At 40.6% G+C, this 22,355-nt stretch overlaps 1 protein-coding gene across 1 annotated transcript; it reads left to right on the top strand.

Moving 5' to 3' along the window:
• The first annotated feature begins 3,497 nt into the window (after nucleotides 1–3,497).
• On the top strand, nucleotides 3,498–20,558 carry chm (CHM Rab escort protein). The gene is made up of 17 exons (XM_070916959.1): nucleotides 3,498–3,559; nucleotides 4,201–4,267; nucleotides 4,441–4,513; nucleotides 4,708–4,832; nucleotides 5,177–5,292; nucleotides 5,544–5,608; nucleotides 5,868–6,014; nucleotides 6,165–6,281; nucleotides 6,643–6,754; nucleotides 6,877–7,099; nucleotides 9,203–9,280; nucleotides 12,236–12,343; nucleotides 13,213–13,276; nucleotides 14,373–14,469; nucleotides 16,494–16,592; nucleotides 19,253–19,398; nucleotides 20,166–20,558. Exons 1-17 carry the CDS (start codon nucleotides 3,508–3,510, stop codon nucleotides 20,364–20,366), a joined length of 1,890 nt encoding a protein of 629 aa, XP_070773060.1. The 5' UTR covers nucleotides 3,498–3,507; the 3' UTR covers nucleotides 20,367–20,558.
• The last annotated feature ends 1,797 nt before the right edge of the window (nucleotides 20,559–22,355 follow it).

The following is a 22,355-nucleotide window of genomic DNA, read 5'->3' on the forward strand; positions in this document are numbered from 1 at the left end:
CCTCTCCCTCTCTCCACCTTTCTGTCCCATACAGAGCCAATCACAATCCAGCCAATCAGATGCAGGGAACACATGAACAGGTCTCCCATTGGCTTTGAGGGCATATCCAGGGGCGGGGCTTCTGGAGGTGAATGATCGACAGCTGATTTTGAAACAAAACAAAACAAGAAAATGAAAGAAAACAACTGAATGAAATTATTGTAGTTAGTTGGACTCAGAATGGAGTAAGATCTGTAGTTGAGTGAATTATTCTGAGATGAAGTATTTTTACTACATTTCAGCTGTAGTACCATTTGATACCATCGCGTAGCTGCTTTCAGCCTGCACACATAAACTGACATTTCAACTGCTGTTGTAGGTTAGACATTTTAGGAAATTCTTTAATAGGAATAACATGAAGACATCAACGATGCCAGTTAAATCCCCGCCAAAGAAAATGTCACGTAAAATAGTAAACGACGCATGTAGAATATGTGACACAACTTTTACTGTTAGAAAAGACGAGCATACCTGGATCCTCGGTGTCCTGGAGGTGAAGCTGACCTCTACTTCAGCTCTGGAGGAGCTCACTGGACCCATGAAAACCACAGACAGTAACACACAGTTAGCTGAGGGGGAGGACAAAGACTTATCCCAGCAGCCAACATCCGGTGAGCCAGACTTCAATTAAATACAAATATTTTCTCAGAAAGTTTAGCCTCTTCTACTTTATTATAATTTATGACAGATTGAATTAATATGATTCTATTTAATTAAATTTCCTTTTTTAATTAACTTTTAAAACAAAAAATATTGATGCTATCTTTTTCTTAATCTGCTTGTTTATTTAGATTTTAAGACAGTTTCTGTCCATTTATTGATGAGTTAAGTTTTGGTTGTATTATTGTTTGTTCAGAAGCATTTTTATTTAATCAGATGAAGTGTTTCTGAAAGCTGTCATTGTTAATTATTTAAAATTAAAACAATTTATTTTATCTAATTGTATTAATATGTTATCGCTGCTTGTCTTCTTCTGCTAGTTTGTTTATCATATTATTGATCATCAGTAATCTAGTTCACTTCCATTCAGAAACATCAGGTGACCTGTTTTCCAGTAGAGATGATAAATTCATGTTTTTTAATCACAGCAAACAAGAGAACCTCCACCTCATACATCTGCTGAGTTTCCAATTAAAAGCGCAGCATTAAATTAAAAGCATCAAATTAACCTTTACAGAGCAGAGCAGATTAAATGTCAGCAGAAAATACATGAATACATCACATCCATATGATCTGTCTATCTAAAACACCTGAACACATCACATCCATATGATCTATTGAAAACACCTGAACACATCACATCCATATGATCTGTCTATCTAAAACACCTGAACACTTGTTGCTATGACAACAGGTCCAGATTAATTTAAAACCAGCTTCAAAAGATCCAGACTCGTGTCAAATCGTTAACATTTTAATCCGGATCACTCAGTTATCCACATGCGAAGCACGGGGCCCATGAGACTGTTCTTGATAATGGTTCTCAGATCAATGATATTGACACCTGGTCACAAATATTGATCCTGATACTGACAGTGTGTCACGCTGGTGGTGCAGGGCAGCAAGGAACATGAGGAATAGGACCCAATTGCAGACACAGAGGCAGAGTAGATGCAGTGCAGGGGATTTATTTAGCAAATCCAGGGGGGCAAAGATTTACAGGATAGTGAGCAGGCAGTGGTCAAAGCTGGGAAAGCAATCCATACAGGTAAACAGATCAGGCAAGGAACAGGCAAGAATCAGAGTCCAAAGAACAGACCTCAAGGTGGACGGCCTGGACCGGCGACAGAATAGCCTAGCCGGAGGAGCCAGGGAAGCAGGAAACTGCTGCAGCTCGGGACGCCGACTGGGAACCAGAAGCAGGAGTCGGCAGGGACGCCGACTGGGACTCATGAGCAGGAACAGGCTGCAGCTCAGAAACAGGAGACGGCTACAGCTCAGAAGAAGCAGTAGTCGGCCAGGATGCTGACTGAAAACTTTCTTCAACTTTACATTTAATTCACAATTGAATTAAACACACAACACAAAAAAAATATTTTTTTTCCTAAGCCAATCAGCACACTTCTGATTAGATGAAACAGTTGACACGAAGGAGACGATCACACATAAACCTGCTGAAATTAGTCCTTTTTTGTACTCATTTCAGTTCAAGCATATAATATGTGACATTAATAACATTTGGATAATATTTTGGATATTTGGAGTTGTGTAGCACACCAAACTCCACTCAATATTTTCTTTGTTCAAGGTTGCCCCCCCCTCCCCGTCTCTGGAGGTTTCTCTGCTGTCAGGAAACGAGCGGTAAACGTTTTGGCAGCTGATCATAGCCATCCTATCAGCACACAACCCTCGTTAACACCTCGCACTAACAAGCTACAAAAGGCCGTTTAATGTCAGGAACAGAAGAGGCGCCAGGAAAGATTTAACAGAAGAAGACTTTCTTTTTCTTTTCAACGCTCTTCAAACGTTTTCAACCAATGGCCCGACCGGCTGCAGACACACATACACCGTTCTGTTTAAGATCAATTACACTGAACATGTAATCAGATTATTGATGAATTTTAATGTTACCTGATTACTTCTTCATCAGATGGCAGTGAGGCAGGTTTGCTTTTGACCAGTTTGACCAGTTTGATTCTGGTTTCACTGCCGTTATTTAAACATCTCTGAACTTCACATTCATGGTTTATATTCAGTCCCGTAGTTTAACAGATATATTGTGTATGCATGTAATGTAAATGCTGATATATAGAGTATTAAGTATATAAAGTATTGTTCCTTATGTTTATCAGACATCCATCCACCCAGCTGGTTGGTGGATTAACCACCAGTTTCAAGTGAACCAACATGCAGTTAAATTAGACAAAAATCTGAATAGTTTTTTATGTGCATGTATTTCAAACTGCGATAGGTCAGCTTCATAATTTTAACGTTATTAATCATGTTTCTGCAGCTTTATTGTTCTCCTTACAGACCCAGTTTTTAGTCTATATTTGTTCACATTCTGTCACTTGTCCTCATGGATGGACAGACAACTATCACTGATCACTGTGACACTGAAGGAGAGACAAGGACTGGAGGTTTGGCAACAACTTCTTCTTCTGTGGTGCTTTCTGCTACTGCCAAGTACTACACACACACACACACACACACACACACACTGAGTGATATGCAGCCAAAAACACAGACTGTTTCCTCGTGTTTCTCCCTCATTCATCTTAAAAAGACCAGATGGTTAAAAATACACTCTCCACCTCTCCTTACCTGGTTTTCTCCTCTCATATACATATATATATATATGTATATCTATGTATACATATACATATATATATAATGTATTCTGGTGTTTATTTTACATAAGGTGATTGAAAATAAATGTATATGTGATAAATTATGATAATTAATTGATCAGAGGAGGGAGGGAAAAACAGTCCCTGTCACGTGACTCTGTGTTTCCCTGCTAACAACATGGCTGCCGAAGATCTGCCGTCTGAATTTGACGTCGTCATTCTAGGCACAGGTACAGAAACACCTGTGTTTTTTATTAAATATTATGATCCGGATCATGTGTCTGAATGTGTCTCTGTTCGGTTTGACGGGTGTTCGGTCCCAAAAATCCCGGAATCCCGGTTTAAACCCGTCCGATCTGGGGACACACAAGGGGCGTTAGCTAGAGGCTAACGGCCAATTCAATCTAAATGACAGTAGCTAGCAGCTAACAGCCAGGCTGGTGTGTTAACAAACTTGCACAAACATCAGCGCATTAATACAGCTGCTCTTACTGTTGGTGTTTGTTAAGGTTAGCAGCAGAGCTAACCGCGGTGTCCCCACGGCTAACGTTAGCTTTGTTAGTTTTATATATTGTGTTTATGTGCTGCTCAAAGCTTTAGCCTGATGCTAACGTGGCTAACAGGCTAATGAGCGTTGCTGTCAGTGTGTTCTGGCCATCACGTGATGTTGTTATGATGCTGAATCAGAATCAGTAAAACTTTATTAGTCTTGTGTCCTTGTGTCCTCCCCTTGTGTCCTCCCCTTCGTTGTATCCTTGTTTCCTCTCCTTGTGTCCTTGTTTCCTCTCCCTGTGTCCTTGTGTCCTCCCCTTGTGTCCTCTGCTGCTGTTATTGATCAGTATTGATTATAGATGACTGATCATGTGTTCAGGTCTTGCTGAGTCGGTGGTGGCAGCAGCCTTCTCCAGAGTGGGACAGAGAGTTCTTCATGTCGACAGGTTGGTCCAGATGTAGAAACACCTGTTCAGTCATGTGACCTGAAGTCACCTGTCAGCAGACTAACTTTACCTTTAATGTCAGGTGACGTCAACGTGTAATGTGATGGATGTGATGAATATCAGTACTCAGTCGGATGAAACACCTGACAGGTGAAGCTCACTGTGTGTTTCAGGAGGAGTTATTACGCTGCCAACTGGGCCAGCTTCACCTTCAACGGCCTGCTCACCTGGATACAACAGCACCATGTGAGTACAACGCTGCACTCTGATTGGCTGCTGAAGTCACCTCCAGATGAAGGAAGTATTGATCAGCATTTAGTTCAAGATGGATCACTTCGGGTTGATTAGATTATTGATCAGATTAATAGAGTTTTCTGTATAAATACAGGAAGTCCAACAGTGATAGTAACCTGTGTGCGTGTGTGTGTGTGTGCTGGTAGGAGGAGTCTCAGCCAGAGGAGGTTCAGGATTGGTCGAGCCTGTTGGAGGAAGGGGAGGAGCTGATCTATCTGTCAAACTCAGACCCCGCCTCCATCAGTAACCTACAGGTGTTCTGCTTCACCAGGTAAACCTTGACCTGCGAGTCTCATAGGGGTCGGTCTGGGTCAGTCCGGGTCCCCCCCAGCTCAGAATCAGAAATACTTTATTGAACCCCGGGGGGGAAATTATACAGTACCTGAGTAACTGAGTCTCTCAGTGTGTTGGAGCTCGGACGTGTTCAGCTGCTGCTGCTTCATATTAAAAGTTTTCCACAGGCAACCCGCAGGGATGCTTTTATTGTGAAGAACTTATAGGAAATGAAGTGTGTTTGTCAGAGTTAGCTTTGCTTCATTAGCGATGCTATTCTTCAATAAACACCCCCCCCCCCCGAGACACGGTTATTACTTTAGTCATTAATGTTGTTCTCAGTGAGGAAGACGAGGAGGAAGAAGCTCAGAGTGCTGATCCTCTAAACACCACAGAAGAAGAAACAGGAGGAGTTGATGAAGACGCTGTCAAAGAAACTTCGGAGACAGAATCTGCAGGTTTGATTCTGATCAAATATTGATTCTTCACGAAAACACTTAAATATGAAAAGCGTGTAGAGTTAATCAGATCTTTAATGAGCTTTAGTATCCCTGCAGACGTGACGTAACAACACTCTGAAGGAGATCAGGTGAAAAGAACTCAGACTTCAATCTCTGAATTGACACCAGATCTGCAAGATTCAATCCAGGATTTAGGATTCAGGATTTACAGGAGAAAACATCAGAAATCAGTTATTCTTTTATTCCAGATTCAAAAGAAGAAGAAACGAAGGAGGAACCAGAGCAAACAGCAGACGGAGAGGAAGAAGAACAGGTGAGGAAGGAAGAAAGGATCATTAACAAGTTGAGATATTTTACAGATTTGATTTTCCTCTGGTCTTCAATGAAAACACATCTACTGGATTCAGCTGAAATCAAGAGCTGACCAATCAGAAGCAGAATTAGTCTGCTGTATCAATTATTATCAAACATATATATTAACCCACAATGTGCAACAGCTGATCACAGCTCTGAATGATGGGTAATCGGCAGTACCAGTGGAAGACAGACACATGTTTCGTCCAATCACACAGGCCTCCCAGACAGAGGGGGAGGAGCCAGAGGCGGATCAGCCAACCCCCTCTGCTGCTCAAAGCCAATCAGAGCCCACCAAGAAGAAGATCAGCTACGCTCAGCTGGTGAAGGAAGGACGCAGGTTCAACATCGATCTGGTCTCCAAGGTAACATCATGTGAGACACTATAATGTAATATAATATGATGTCAGATAGTATAATGTAATATAAAGTAATATAGACTTTACAGTATAACATCAGTATAAAGTAACATGTTATACAAGTTACATTAGTAAAACAACTTTTTCTTCTTCCAGCTCATGTATTCTCGCGGCTCATTGGTCGATCTGCTCATCAAATCAAATGTCAGTCGCTATGCAGAGTTCAAGAACGTTACAAGGATTCTCACCTATCGTCACGGAAAGGTGGAACAGGTGTGAACAGGTCACTCCTCAGTCTACACCTGTCTGTGGAACTGTCTGTATCTCTGTGGACAGACAGGTCAACAGGGAGAAAGACAGGCCAACAGACAGACAGGTCAACAGGGAGACAGACAGGCCAACACGGAGACAGACAGTGTCTGTCTCTCTGTGGACCTGTGTGTCTCTCTGTGGACCTCTTGACCTGTGTGTTTCTCTGTGGACCTGTGTGTCTCTCTGTTGACCTGTGTGTCTTTCTGTGGACCTGTTGACCTGTGTGTCTCTCTGTTGACCTGTGTGTCTCTCTGTGGACCTGTTGACCTGTGTGTCTCTCTGTTAACCTGTGTGTCTCTCTGTTGACCTGTCTGTCTCTCAGGTGCCCTGCAGCAGAGCAGATGTGTTTGCCAGTCGTGAGCTGTCTGTGGTAGAAAAGAGGAAGTTGATGCGTTTCCTCACTTCCTGTGTGGAGGAGACGGAGGAGCAGCAGGGTGAGACACCTGCTGACATCATTAGTACTGACACCTGTCAGATCCACCTACATATTAACATGATCAGCTTAGCCTCCCTGGGCATTGTGGGTAATGTAGATCTTTATCCCCCTTCCCTCTAGCATACATTGGTCGTCCATATTTGGAATTCCTGTGTGACCAGCAGCTTGGTGACAACCTGCAGCACTTCCTGCTTCACTCCATTGCCATGGTAACAGGAGACACGCCCACAGAGCAGGGCCTCGCCTCCACGCGTCACTTCCTGCGCTGCCTAGGTCGCTATGGTAACACACCCTTCCTGTTTCCTGTCTACGGCCTTGGAGAGATACCCCAGTGTTTCTGTAGGTAAGGACCTGTCTGTCTGTCTCTCAGTGTTTCTGTAGGTAAGAATCTGATTGTGTTTTATTTGGTGTAATGGTGATACTACTACTACTACTACCACACTTACAAGTACTAGTACCACTGCAAGTATTGCTTCCGCTTGTACCACTGCTACTACCACCAGTATTACTACTACTTTAGCTCCCAGTGTGCTGTACATTGTTAGTACTGCAGTAGTACTCCAGCTGAGTGTACTGCAGTATGTGACTACATACAGTACCACCACCCGCTCGCTGACGACTTTCTAGAGGCAGATCAGTTGGTTGTCATGGTGACTGCTGCTGGCTCATTAGAACAGAACATGAATATTAATGAGGAGGGTGTCGCCCAGGGCTCAGCTCTTTTACATATTAGATGATCCTCAGCGGATATTACTGATCAGCTGAGAGACACACACACACACACACACACACACACACAGTGACTCTCTGTGATATAAAGGTGTGTGTTCTTGCTGCTGTGTGTGTGTTAGACATGTAAACAGGTAACTGTTTGCTGACATGTTAAAGGGGACATAGCCATATATATAATGTTCCAGTGTCAGATTTTCATATTAAACATGCTGAAGTTTCTAATAATGATGTACCGTATGTAAAAAGGAGGCGGGCTTTGAAGAGGAGCTCAGACGGCTGTCAGACAGGGTGAACTGAGGGGCCGCATGAAGGGCCACAATAAGATGAAGAAGGACTTATTAGATCTGTGGATCATGCGGAGCTGCTCTAGTGGAGTCCCAGAATACAGATAGAGAGCTGGACATGAGCAGATAGATCCTCTTTAACAACTTTATAAGCTGACAATATCTCACATGTTCAAAACATTTGAACTAATATATATATTTATAAAGTCAAACCTTTTAGTTTGGGTGATAATTTGTATTTATACATTTTTCATCTTTACTTCAAAAGTCAACATTTTTACTTGAATCTCGTGACAGAAACTACTGGACACACACACACACACCTCGCATTAATTTCCTGGAGACTAACTCTAACCCTAAACCAAGTTTTCACCCTAAAATTCAAGTCTGAGGATATCTGAGTCCCCACGATGTGACTGTGTAAACAGATTTATGCCCCCACAACCTAATACACACTCACACACACACAGACACACACTCTGGTAACGTACAGCAATCTGTCTGTCATCATGCGTTAATTACAGAGTGTGTGTGTGTGTGTGTGTGTGTGTGTTTGTCTCTTTGAAGCATCTTAATGATGATGAGCCAAATTACAGACACAGACACACGAATAGGAACTAAAAGTGTGTGTGTGTGTGTGTGTGTGTGTGTGTGTGTGTGTGTGTGTGTGTGTGTGTGTGTGTGTATTTGAGCGAGACTTTGATCTATGAAGTGAGCTGTAATTTGATTATGTTATTAATTAGAGAGAGAGGGAGGAGGGGTGAGAGAGAGAAACCACGGCTGACTGTTAATATCTTCTTAATAAAACTTTTATTCTGAAAATCTGCACTCAGACTCGCATAACAGCTGATTCAACATACCTTACAGGTACCCCTGTAAAGTATTTTGTACCTTAAATGGACCTTATTTCAATTGAGGTGCAGATTCAGGGGCTCATCCAGAGTTTTGGGTTCATTACTGGATAAATTAAAGGATTAGAATATAATAATGTGTTTTCTTGTATAACTCTTTGGTTTGAGGGTTTTTTAAAGTTTAAAAACTTCAAGTAAGTTAAATAAGTTGAAGAATGGCTTCCAAACCCCTTTAAAATGTGCTGATAATCCATTGATTTATCCATTAAATGTCCTATTAATCCCTTAATGACATCATTATTAATTGGTAAATGAATGTGATTTTAAGGTAGAAAGTGAAGGGATTTAGTGTTGTAGAGGTTTGTCTTTGTATCCTGTGTCCCTTCACTGTCCACATAGTGTGACTTTCAAATTAAAAGTTGTTGACACACAAGCTTTTATTTTGAACATATACTTTACTTCTAATACAGATGCAGCTCTGAAACTATAAATGTCTGTCACATTTTCCTGCTGATGCTGATTGGATGATGCTGTGACACTCCTGTTGCTGATTGGATACACCCGTGTTGTGTGTTTCAGGATGTGTGCTGTGTTCGGAGGAATCTACTGTCTGAGACACTCGGTCAACTGTCTGCTGGTCGACAAGGACACCAACAGGTAACCCTAACACAAAGAAACACAAGACATTTAACATAAGCAACTACACAATCCTGAAATCCAGACGCACATCACTACGATTTAAAAAATAAAAGATAAAGTCAAAGTAACAACATCATCGCACATTTCATAATAAATCTGTTACCGTGTTCCACAAAAGAGTCCTGACCTGACTTCCATAAGTCTGAGACTCCACAGGTAGAGACAGGAGGACATCATGCGGACACAGCTGTTAAGACACTGTGGACACCGACTGTCCTGTTAGCGACTGAGCTAAGCTAACAAAATAAGGAGTTTGCTAACTGATTATTAGCAAGCTTCCCTCTTCAGTAACTCGTTATTGGATGAAATGACGAACAGAAAATAACCAGAAGCCTCGGGGACGTGTGACAGTCAGGAAGGAGCTCTAAAACACAGATCTGCATATGAACACAGAATCTGCAGGCAAGGGACAAGATTTTGGTATTGGAAGTTATTCTGGTTTCAGTTTGTAGTCCGATTAGTATTGACCAATCCCGTTTCAGCGGGTTTTGGTTGCAAGCAGCTAAACAATCCGTGTGGAGAGCAAAAGAGACGGATTAGGGTCAGGATTATGGCAAAATGGCCGAAATGCAAACCCATCGTCTATCATCTGACGACAATTTAGCTTTTTATGAATCTCAGAACCCTACAGATCAGCTTTTTTAAATTCATCTGCATTCAAGTCGACGTCAGACGAAAGCCGATGGGTTCTGAGATTGGGAAGGAGCAGAAACCTAAATATTCCAGACAACACCAACTGACCCAGACTGGACCGTCTACACTAAACACTAAAACAGTCAAATTCAGTTTGACCTTTTTTTAAAAATGAAGAAATTCAACAGACAGGTAGGTATGTATGTGTGTGTGTGTGTGTGTGTGTGTGTGTGTGTGTGTGTGTGTGTGTGTGTGTGTGACCTTTCTGTTAAAAGCAGTGATTGGATGATAATTTATGATCAGTAAAATATTCAATTTATGGAGAGGAAATTAACATCATAATTTAACCTCTGATCCTCCTCCTCCTCCTCTTCTCACCTCATCTTCCTCCTCCTTCTCCTCTCCTCTGATAGATGACTGTCCTCCTCTTCATCTGTCCTCTCTCTATCTGTGTCAGTATCTCTCGATCATTATTTTCTGCCTCGTCAGCTTTCTGATTAAATGACTGATTGACTGCCCACACACACACACACACACACACACACACACACACACACACACACACACACACACACACAACCTATCGAAGGTCACTCAAAAAAACAGACTGTCATGGTGACATTAGCCTGTTAGCATGTTAGCATTTCTCCTTCAGGCAGGTGTGTTCAGGGAGATAAACACAATACAGCATGAAAAAAGTTTTATTATTCTTTGTCTAGTGCTGTCGTAATGTCAGCTCCAGGCTGCTGTTCTTTTTATTGCTCTGTTTTTTAGTCTATATTTGTTTCCACTTAGTCACATGGTCTCCATCACAGCAGCTGAATCAGCTGTTAGCAGCTCCTGTCTGCAGCGTCCTCATGGACGGACAGACAACTATCAGTGATCACTGAGACACTGAAGGAAAGTTAAAAACAGGAGGATTCTCAGGCAGGTTCTGCAGCGTCTTTCCTCTCTGAGGTTTGTTCTGATGGACATGATGAGATGATGATCTCCTCTGGACGTGGACGTCACTCTGAATGATTCAACATGAGTTTCAGAGTCATAACTCTGAGAAGGAGGGAGATTTTGATTAAAGTACTTTAATGACCTTCATGAGCTGAGCGTCACTGCTGCTGAGCGTTGACTGTCAGCAGCCAAACTACAGTAACTAACCTTTCTTCTTTTGTGTTGTACTTCCTGATTGTGTTGTATGTTTATTTGTTCTCCATTCAGCTGTTCTGAAGTCAATAAATCTGAATGTGGATATGCAACAATGCTAAAAAGGCAGCAGTGAGACACACGAGGACCGCTGACTGTGTGTGTGTGTGTGTGTTATCTGTCTATTATATTTATGTGTGTGTGACCTTCTGGTGCTGGTGGTCCCCATAATGTGTGTGTGTGTGTGTGTGTGTGTGTGTGTCAGAGGTTATGGATGAGCTTTTGTGCGCATCATTATTCCCAATAATAGGTTTTGGCAGTGCTTCTGTGTGTGTGTGTGTGTGTGTGTGTGTGTGTGTGTGTGTGTGTGTGTGTGTGTGTGTGTGTGTGTGTGTGTGTGTGTGTGTCAGGCACCCTTGTGTCGACTGCGGCTTCAAAATCAGTATTTTTTTAATTGAGAACACGATTTAATAGAGTGAAATTTTCTGATCAGAGCTGATTTTAATTCTAACTCAGTTTAACAAACTGTAGGAAGTTAAACTCGTTGAGTTGATGTGATATAAACTCAGCTGTAGTTAATTAGTAACACTTGTTGGACAAAACAAGACATTTGAAGACGTCACGTGAGGTGAACATTATATAGACCAAGAAATCTGTCGATTAATCAAAGAAATAATGGGCAGAGTTATAATAATGATTATAGTTAGTCAGTTGCAGCCCTAATTCATTGACTTGGACCATGGCCTGGGCTCCAGAGCAAGAATGGGATGTGGGATGTGGGCCCTGTGTTGACACCCTGTTTGTGCCAACAGAAATGTATTGAGGAATATGCAGCATGTACATTTTGACATGGTTTGGATGGGTGTGTTGAATTTGTGAGCGGGTGAAAACACAGATAAAGCTTTTGGCTGTTGTGAGTTAAAATGCTGTCTGTACGTGGATCTCTGTTTAAGTTCGATACACAATCAACTCCTGATGGTATCCTGCTCATGTTTTCTAACATGAATCCTTTCTGTTGTCAACTGGTTGGTATCACAGCAGCTGAGGTTCAGTTTGTTCTTCAGTTTAGAAAATATCCAGAGGTGTCTGTTTTTAGTCCAATCAATGACATCATGGCAACTTGTCTCCTCCCCCTTCTTTCAGGTGTAAGGCAGTGATTGACAGCCGAGGACAGCGAATCAGCTGCAGCCATTTTGTGGTGGAGGATGGCTATGTGGGGGCGGACCGCAAGACGATGGCCACACCCTCCAGGTCAGGACCCACCAACCACCCAAGATCTTTGAAACAGCCACTTCACACACCATAGCAACCACCAAGAAACAGTTTAGTGATACCTTAGCAACTACCAAGAGACTGTTTAGTGATACCCTAGCAGCTACACAGGAACAACCCAGCAGTGTCCTATGTACCATTTAATAACACTCCCATAAAAATAAATAATAATACATACGGTTTAGCTCACTGGACCTGCTAATGTTGTTGTTGGCAGGTCTGAGAGGTATCTTTTATGTAAGTTTTCAATGGGTTTGTTTTGGATGAGGCCCAAACTTTTGACTGCATTAAAAGCTCAAACTACATTCAAACTTTGACCTGCAGTGTGTGGAGTTTAGTTTCCTCTCCAGAGGAGGATGTCAGAATCAGAATCAGAATCAGAAATACTTTATTGATCCCCGGGGGGAAATTGTACAGTACCGGTGCTCCCATTCAAGAGTAAAAAGTAGCATAATTTAGAACTAAAAGTATGTACAAAATATAAAAATAAGAAATAGAAAATAAAAAATATACACATTTACAGTATTTAAGTGAACAATGAAGTAAAATAATATATACAATAACAATGTCTATGTATGTGTATACATATATATATATATATATATATGTATGTATGTATTGCACTGAAGTGTATGACTATTTATCTATTGCACTTAAACATTTAAGAATAAATAGTGAGGTAGTGTATGAACAGGTGAAGTAGATCCAGATTTCCAGTCTCTTCCTGAGTGTCTGACACTCAGAGGGAGGAGTTGAACAGTCTGATGGCCACAGGCAGGAATGATTTCCTGTGGCGCTCTGTTGTACATTTGTCTGATAGTAACCTGTCTGTCTGTCTGTCTCTTCAGGTTTCTCTCCAGAGCTGTTTTGATAACTGACAGCTCCATTCTGCCCAGTAACTCAGACCAACAGGTAAATAATGTTAATATTACGTTGGAATTAGTTTTTCTTTATTAGTTTAATGTTCTGTTCGCTCTTCATTAAACCTTTCGTATGTTTTTATTCACGTTAGCAGCAGCATGACTGTGTGACCAGACTGAAACTATTGGATAAATTGTGATGAGATGTGGTTCAGACCTTCATGGTCCCCTCAGGATGAACTGTAATAACTCTGGTGATCCTCTGACTCTTCATCTAGCGCCACCATCTGGTCAACATGTTCATGTGTCCAAATTACCAAATATCTGCAGAGCTGATGACATTCATCAGCCTCAGCTGGACTTTATATTTACTCCTAATTAGTAAATGTTAGCATGCTAACATGCTAAACTAAGATGATGAACATGGTGAACATTATATCTATTAAACATGAGCATGTTAGCATGCTGATGTTGGCATTTAGCTCAAAGTACCACTGTGGCTAAATACAGCCTCACAGAGCTGCTAGCATGGCTGCACATAAAGCTCAGGTAAACCACAGGTAAACTTTAGGTAAACTTCAGGTAAAACTACAGGTACCACCTCATTTCAGTGGAAAATGGTAACCTGTCTGCTCTTTAATCATTTTGTACAGTAATTTAATACCTTCCTTCTTTGGAATGTTAGCTCACAATGCTAGTAATGCTAACTAGCTGGTGAGAGGGTCTAACAAAGAAAATGATCAGACTTGACAGAAGTGTTGCAGAGTGACGCTTTCGGTCAGAGGTCACTGTGTCCTTCAGCCCCAATGAATTATGGGATTGATGTTAATGAAAAGAAAAAGATCAGACAAAAAGAAAGTCATGGAAAGAGTCAAAGAGTCAGTTACTGAAGAAAATTCATCTTTCTGTCTGAACACACACACACACACACACACACCCTGCTCACTAATTAGGTGTGAGTTAAATATTGAAATATTGAATTAAGTTTGGTCAGAGAATTATGATGCTTCATAGATCTTCTGCTGTGTGAGCGTGTGTGTGTGTTAGCCTGCAGTGTTCAGTAATAAGAGGAAACTAATCTGGTTTTCAACACTCTGAGGAGGTTTTTCATTAAAGACTGTTATCTGTCTGTCTGTCTGTCTCGTCAGGTCTCCATGGTAACGGTTCCTCCAATAGCAGCAGGATGTCCGGCGGTGAAGATGGTGGAGCTGTGTCCGTCTACGATGACCTGCATGCCTGGAACATGTGAGACTCTCACTAATGTCAGCTTTGCAGTTTTATTATATTGTATTCATTATTTTCATCTTAATATCTTATTTCAACTCATCGCATCTCGCAGCTTCATGATTCTATCATCCCATTGTCTTACTCCTCATCCTAAAGTTTCTTATTTTGTCTCAGTTCACTTGGTTGTTCCATAATTTTATACCATCATTATAAAATCTTATTTATCATCTTATTGAATCTTTTGTCAACATGTAACTTTATCATTTAAAATGATAATGATGAATCTTCTTGTTCTTCTTGTTCTTTGTAATTTTATCTTTAAATGTGTCTTATCTCAACTTGATGTCGTAATGTTATATTTCATCTATTCATGTCATCTCTCACTTTATATCTCACCTCATCTCAGTTTTCATCTTTTTGTATATATAACATCTCATGTCATCTAATTTTCCATCAAGTCTTATGTTATCTAATTTTATCTAATGTTATTGTATCTGATATATATTCAGTTGCTCTAAGATTTAAAATACTAAGGATGATATTTGAGGAGGTTTTAGTGGCCCTTATTTCCCTACAGCTTTAACGGTATATGAAGTATATGAAATATATGAAGTATATGAGAGATGTGAAGCACGAGGTGATGATCAGTGCGACTCTGCAGCTGAAAACCCTCCAGTGTCCTTGAAGAGAAACTGATGAATCCACCAACAGAAACACTGATTAATGACCAACAACACACAAACACACACACACACAGTCTCCTCTCCTGCTGTGTGTGTGTGTGTTCCGCCTGTCAAATCATCATCTTCATCTTCTTCTTCAGCTGTTGTCCTGATGCTGCAGCGTGATTGGTTACTGAGTCAGTGGGCCTGAACGCCTTTAAAACAAAACACCATTTATCTACACGCACACACACGCACGCACACACACACACAGGTGTGTTTATATCCACAATAAAGTCATATAAAAATAGAATTGTGTTGTTAATGTTAATTAAAAGATAATACAAACAAATATGTTTAAAGCTGACATAATTAGTTAATTAACTGATTGGTAGGAAATCATTTAAGTCATTTATCAAAGAAAAAAGTTTTGGTAACGCTTAATTTTACAGGTCCGCAAATTTCATGGTAAGTAGGTGATAATTATAAGTATAGTGTTTGAAATTTCTTTGAAATTATCCCCAAATTACCGCAAAATTATTTAAGAATTATGTTCTGCTCTTTCCTAATAAGCAGTTACGGTTTGATTTTTTTTTCACAAAACTTAAACTTGTTGAAAATCTATGAATAAACCAAACAACCAAAACCATTAAATTAGTTACCAACACACAGACTCTTTTAACCAATGTATAAGCACTATTTCAGTGTTCAGCAGTTCTGTACTGTACAGTACTTTATAAAAAGAGGCCTATTTACTTTTTGTATTCAGTTACAGTTTTCTTTTGTAAGTTTTACAAAGGTTAGCAGTGAAGTTGTCTAGTGGCAGGAAATATACAGCGTAGGTTACAGTTTGCCCATGAATAAACGCTGCAGCTAATGTTGGGATTCTTTTTGATAAATTATCGGGTAAATGTTGGGGTAATTTGGGTGTCATTTCAAAGAAATTACAAATACGTTACTATCTAATTATCACCTACTTACCATGAAATTTGCAGACCTGTAAAATGAAGTGTTACCAAAGTTTTTTCTAATGTCTCAGATTTTCTTTGTTTGATTTCTCCGTTTTAAATTGAATGAATGAACGAAACAATTAATCTAGTAATAAGAGAAAAACTGATAATTAGCTGCAACCCAAAATATTTAATAAACGTTATTAGCTTTTTATCTGAACAGTCCACATAATGGTAGAAAGCTCAGGAAGACCAACAGAGGAAGGATCCCTCTCCCAGGACGGACAGACAAATAACTCTCTGAGAAAAACTACAGCTCCCATGGAGACGGCTGTCAGTCTGTTGCCATGGAGACCACAGTCAGTCTGTTGCCATGGAGTCCACTGACCTCAGATGAAGTGATTTAATGAGACTGTTTTTCTGTCTGTAGATTTGGTCCACCTCACCTGTCAGTCCGTTGGCTCCGCCTACGAGGACTTGTCGCCGGTAGTTACCAGGATGTTCCGCACGCCAGAGTCCCATGACCGAGGTAACACACACACTCTCTCTCTCTGTAGTAAACGATTCTCTGTCTATCCTGTAAACTTTCTCTCCTCTCTGACCTCCTCCTCTTTGTCTTTAATTCATTCATCATTTTCTTCTCTGCTTTTAATTATAACAAGAACAACCTCCAGGAACGAACACACACGCGCACGCACACGCACGCACGCACACACCTGGAGGATGGATGGATGTAGGTATAAAGAGATTCATCACAGGTGATGAAGGAGGAGGAGAGAAGCTTCTCCGTCATGTTTCACTTCAAGTTTCTGTAAAACTGCAGCTTCAGCTTCTTTTTTCTGAAGCTCCACATTCAGACCGATTTTTTTTACAACCAGACTTCTCAGAAGTAAACGTTATGTCTTCAGTTAAAACTCTTGTTAAAACTCAAGAGTCAACTTGGAAAATTCAGATATGACGATGGTTGTACCTGAAATACAAAGTGAAATTCATTATGTGGGTGTTATTTATAATCTGTTGTCCCCGAAGAGGGTCGTTTTTACATGAGTCCTAAAAATGAGCATAAGTGTGCGTGTGTGGGTGGACCCCTCACTGTTTCTCTATGTTAATCTGACATTTCGTCACGTTACAGACATTTCAGGCGTCAGTATACTTTCTCAGATGGTCGAACAGTGAAATTAATTTTGGTTTTTAAATAATTGCACAAATAAATAGATTTTCCACAAACCGAAAAGCTGAAACATATTACACTTTTTACAAAATACTTCCTGCTTGATGTCAAAAGTAACATCAGACAAATATTATGCCAACATGTCAGACATTGTTTTTAAACGTACACAGTGCTCTGCATGTACAAAGATCTTTTACATCCGTCCTGAAACCTGCAGATTCCTCTAATAGCATTGTCTTTCTCTCAATCGAAACTATTTCTTTCATTGTTTATTAAACGGGGACAGACCACGACACATGTGCTGCACCAGACGTAGCTAAAAGCTGATGTCCGTGTGTAGTTTCTGGCTGACGGCGATGAACCAGTCAAAGATGGAATTAAAACATGACACTTTGTAATATTGATGTTTTATCGTGTCTGTTTTCAATCAGAATAATATCCAGCCGTAATACGTCAATAATCAAAGCATAAAAGCAAATGATTCGTAGTATTCATGTTGTGTCTGTCAGTGACTGCAGGTCGGAGGATCTAAAGCAACTAAACGTAAAATGATTCAAAGTTTTGATCAAACACAAAGAGGAATTTTACACTAAAAATATTTTTATACAGAATGAGGACTGTGGACTGTCCAGCATGTTGTGAAGGACCTGTTAATGTTACAGCAAGTGAAACCTGTTTTTACAACCAGTCTTTACTGTGAACTTATTAAAGTCTTTAGTTTAATCAACAGTTAGTTTGTTTACAGTTCTTATAGCTCTGTTAGTGTGTGTGTGTGTGTGTGTGTGTGTGTGTGTGTGTTAAATGTTGCATTAGTATTAGTTTGTGTTTCCCTCCTCACAGGAAGTCATGTATGGTAGTAAGTTAACAAAGACTCTGTTTCCTATATATTCAAACGATATCACATCTCCAGAGTCAACGTTCTCAACAGATAGAAACACGTTTTATTTCAGACAACACGTCATTCAAACCAGTTCTTTTCTACTATAACCTGACTCTCCTAGTCTGCTGCACCTCCTCTTCTAGTCTGCTGCACCTCGTCATCTCCTCTAATTGACATTTGACTAACGAGCTCTTTGACATTTTACACTCGACACCCCTCTTTTTCTTCTTCTCTTCCTGCCGTTTTAAAGGTTCTCCTCAGTGTGATGGACATCTTTGAAGACGTCCTCAGGTTTTTGTTTGTTATATTAAACATCAGACTGCAGTAATCTAATCGCTGTAGGTCAGTAACGCTCTGTTAGATGGAGGGTTGGTATCAGTTGGTCTCTGTGTGTTCAGTGGACAGACTAGCGTTAGCTTGGTTCAGGAGCTGGAACCTGCCCGTAATTATTTTCATGTTGTGTCTTCTTAGCAGCTGGTCATGTTATTGCACCTCCCAGTTTCCCCAGTTCGGCTCTGATGCAGCGTCTCAGGGGTGAAAGTGCAGATAACAGACTGTATATGAAGACGGCTGTAATGGTAGTGAGTCACAAATGAAAATGAAATAGCGTCGGCTGTCAGTCACACCGAGCCACACCCCCTTTTGATGTCAGATAATTAAAAACAAACTTTTCAGATGAATGAACACTTGAACACGTCAGAGTGATTAAATCTACTTAAAACGACAGAAATCTCTTAAAGAAAACATTTATTGACTTTGAAGTTTTAGCTTGGCTCATGTTGAGGTGGGTTTATGAAATAAAGCACAACCAGCTACCAGGGGGCGATAGAGGGACATCACGTCATCACGCCGGCCATCTTTACCAACAGTCAGGTTCAGATGTGTTTTAAAACCTACAACCTTACAGGACTGAAATAAAGTGACATGTCGTCTGCGTACGATGAGATGAAAGTGTCAATATGATGTGACGAATAATTTTATTCGAGTTTTAACAAATTTCTTTTTGACGTGTACCTGTTTTTATTTCGTCAAGAAATCTTTCATTTGAATTTGAACTCCAAGAAACCAGCAGGTAGATAAGTCGACTGAAACAGCAGACACGTCTTAACTGTCTGTCTGTCTGTCTGTCTGTCTGCAGAGGACTGTCCGTCTGTCCTCTGGTGTCTGTACTTCAACATGGCCGACGGTTCGGGGCTGGAGGCCGAAGGTCACGACCTCCCGTCTAATGTGTACATGTGCTCTGGACCGGATGGGGGTCTGGGACATGAACACGCCATCAGACAGGTGAGACACACACACACACACACACCTGGCAAACTCTCCTCTGACTGCTGATTGGGTGATGCTGGTCAGCTTGTTGCCATGGTTACACGGGTGGGGAAGTTCAGAGCCGTGGCGATGTTTGAACTGAACCACGAGGACGGGAAATCTCCAGACACCTGTGACATCATCCAAATTAAAATGAGCTTTATTAGCAGGACAGTCATTAATAACATGATGTCATGATGATGTTGAGTCTAATACGATAATTAAATGTAACATTGATGAAGCAGATGAAGGCTAACATCAGCACGCTATCATGCTCATAGTGACAATGCTAGCATGCTAATGTTTAGCAGGTATAATCATAGTTTAGCGTGTTAGCATGCTAACTTTTGCTAATCAGCACTAAACACAAAATATGAACGTATATAGACGGTTTTAGGTGTGTGTGTGTGTGTATAAACTATGTAAAGCTTTATAATTATAATATATGTTAATTATATGTAATTATCTAACTGTAACAGCTTCTTCTGTGTGTAAGAAGATCCAAAGTACAGTTATTAACATCACTGTTATTTACCCAAACTAAAATATGGTTATGTAATAAATATTAATTCTTTAAAGCAATCTTTAAAATGTCAGATTTACTGTGTGTCGTACCAAAAGATTCAGAACGTTATTAACAATCAGTAATAAATAATTATTTCATAATGAGTCCATTTTCACTGTTCACAGCAGTGATATTGATAAAGTTTATTGAGCCAGTGACTTCATCTTCATCTGTTCAGGCGGAGTCCATCTTCCAGAAGATTCTTCCTGAGGAGGATTTCTGTCCTCCTGCTCCGAACCCCGAAGACATCATCTACGACGGAGACAACACGTCCTCCTCCACAGGAGAGGAGGAGAAAGAAGGAGAGAAGGAGGTGGAGAAGGAGGTGGAGGAGGAGGAGGAGCAGGAGCAGGAGCAGAGCCTTCAGACTGAAGAGTAACACGTACAAACAAAGTGTTTATCTACAAACACAAAAACCTTCCATAGACGCCAAAACCTCCTGCAGTGAATTGTGGGTAAACGTTGCCTTTATTATTTTTCTATCATTTCTTCTTCTTTGTCTCATTTAAATATCGTCAACAATCTGAGTTTGTTCTGCTGAGTGGAAACAATAAAGTTTAACATGGACAGACTCTGCTGTGTCTGTGTCAACTGTGAATACACTGACCCTGATCCAGGACTACACTGACCCTGATCCAGGACTGTACACTGATACTGATCCAGGACTACACTGACCCTGATCCAGGACTGTACACTGACCCAGATCTAGGACTACACTGACCCTGATCCAGGACTGTACACTGACCCTGATCCAGGACTACACTGACCCTGATCCAGGACTGTACACTGATACTGATCCAGGACTACACTGACCCTGATCCAGGACTGTACACTGACCCTGATCAAGGACTACACTGACCCTGATCAAGGACTACACTGACCCTGATCCAGGACTGTACACTGACCCAGATCTAGGACTACACTGGCCCTGATCCAGGACTGTATACTAACAGTTTGAGTCACTGCATCTCGTCACAAAGCTTCAGGTGAAGTTTGACTCGTTTTCGTGTCGCATCATGTTGTTTCTCCAGACGTTGACCTTTAGACAGGAAGTGGATCAGTGGGGGGGTTTGACGGCTGCAGTCCTCCTGCAGGTTCTCAAATCTCATGTTGAGCTGCTGTTCAAACCCCCGAGCAACACACAGCTCTTACCCACAATCCCCAGGGAGAGAGACAGGTGCATGATGGGAAACTAAAGGGTAGGCATCGCCCACAGACACACACAGACACACATAGAGACACACACACACAGACACAAAGAGACACACACAGAGACACACAGAGACACAAAGACAGACACAGACACACACACACACACACAGAGACACACACACACAGACACAAAGAGACACACACAGAGACACACAGAGACACAAAGACAGACACACACACACATACACATAGAGACACACAGACACACGTAGAGACACATACAGAGACACAGACACACACACACAGGCACACAGACAGAGACACACAGACACAGAGACACAAAGACATACACAGAGACACACATAGAGACACACAGACACAAAGAGACACACACACAGAGACACACACAGAGACACAAAGACATACACAGAGACACACACACACAGAGAGACACACAGGCACACAGACAGACTAGTAAGTAGTTATTATTAGTAGTAGTAAGTAGTCATTAGTGTTAGTAGTAGTTAGAAGTAATTATTAGTAGTAAGTAGTTATTAGTATTAGTAGTGGTACTTACCACTACTAATACTAATAAGTAACTGTATACTGTGACTAGTATAAGTAGTAGTAAGCAGTTATTAGTATTAGTAGTAGTAAGTAGTTAGTAGTATTAGTAGTAGTGAGAAGTAGTTATTAGTACCAGTATTAGTGAGAAGTAGTTATTAGTATTAGTGAGAAGTAGTTATTAGTATTAGTAGTAGTAATCAGAATCAGAATCAGAATCAGAAATACTTTATTGATCCCCGGGGGGAAATTGTACAGTACCGGTGCTCCCATTCAAGAGTAGAAAGTAGCATAATTTAGAACTAAAAGTTTGTACAAAATATAAAAATAAGAGTTAAATAAAGAAATAAAGGAGAAAAAGTAAGAAAAAGACGAAAACAAACAGGAGCGACTGTAACAGGCTGCATGCACGTCGGCGCATGCGCACTAGTAAGTAGTTATTATTATTATTAGTAGTAATTAGTTATTAGCATTAGTAGTAGTAAGTAGTTATTAGTATTAGTAGTAGTGAGTAGTTATTAGTACCAGTATTAGTGAGAAGTAGTTATTAGTATTAGTAGTAGTAAGTAGTTATTAGTATTAGTAGTAGTGAGTGGGTATTATTATTAGTAGTAGTAGTACGTATTTATTAGTATTAGTAGTAGTAAGTAGT

The sequence above is a fragment of the Enoplosus armatus genome, chromosome 13 (assembly GCF_043641665.1).
Source record: "Enoplosus armatus isolate fEnoArm2 chromosome 13, fEnoArm2.hap1, whole genome shotgun sequence".
Classification (NCBI taxonomy): Eukaryota; Metazoa; Chordata; class Actinopteri; order Centrarchiformes; family Enoplosidae; genus Enoplosus; species Enoplosus armatus.

Excerpts from the sequence above, each read along its gene's own strand:
- chm (XM_070916959.1), top strand. The coding sequence starts at position 3,508 with ATGGCTGCCGAAGATCTGCCGTCTGAATTTGACGTCGTCATTCTAGGC. Across the intron at positions 5,609-5,867 it reads ACGGAGAGGAAGAAGAACAG|GCCTCCCAGACAGAGGGGGA; the intron begins GTGAGGAAGGAA and ends CCAATCACACAG. Across the intron at positions 6,755-6,876 it reads GGAGACGGAGGAGCAGCAGG|CATACATTGGTCGTCCATAT; the intron begins GTGAGACACCTG and ends CCTTCCCTCTAG.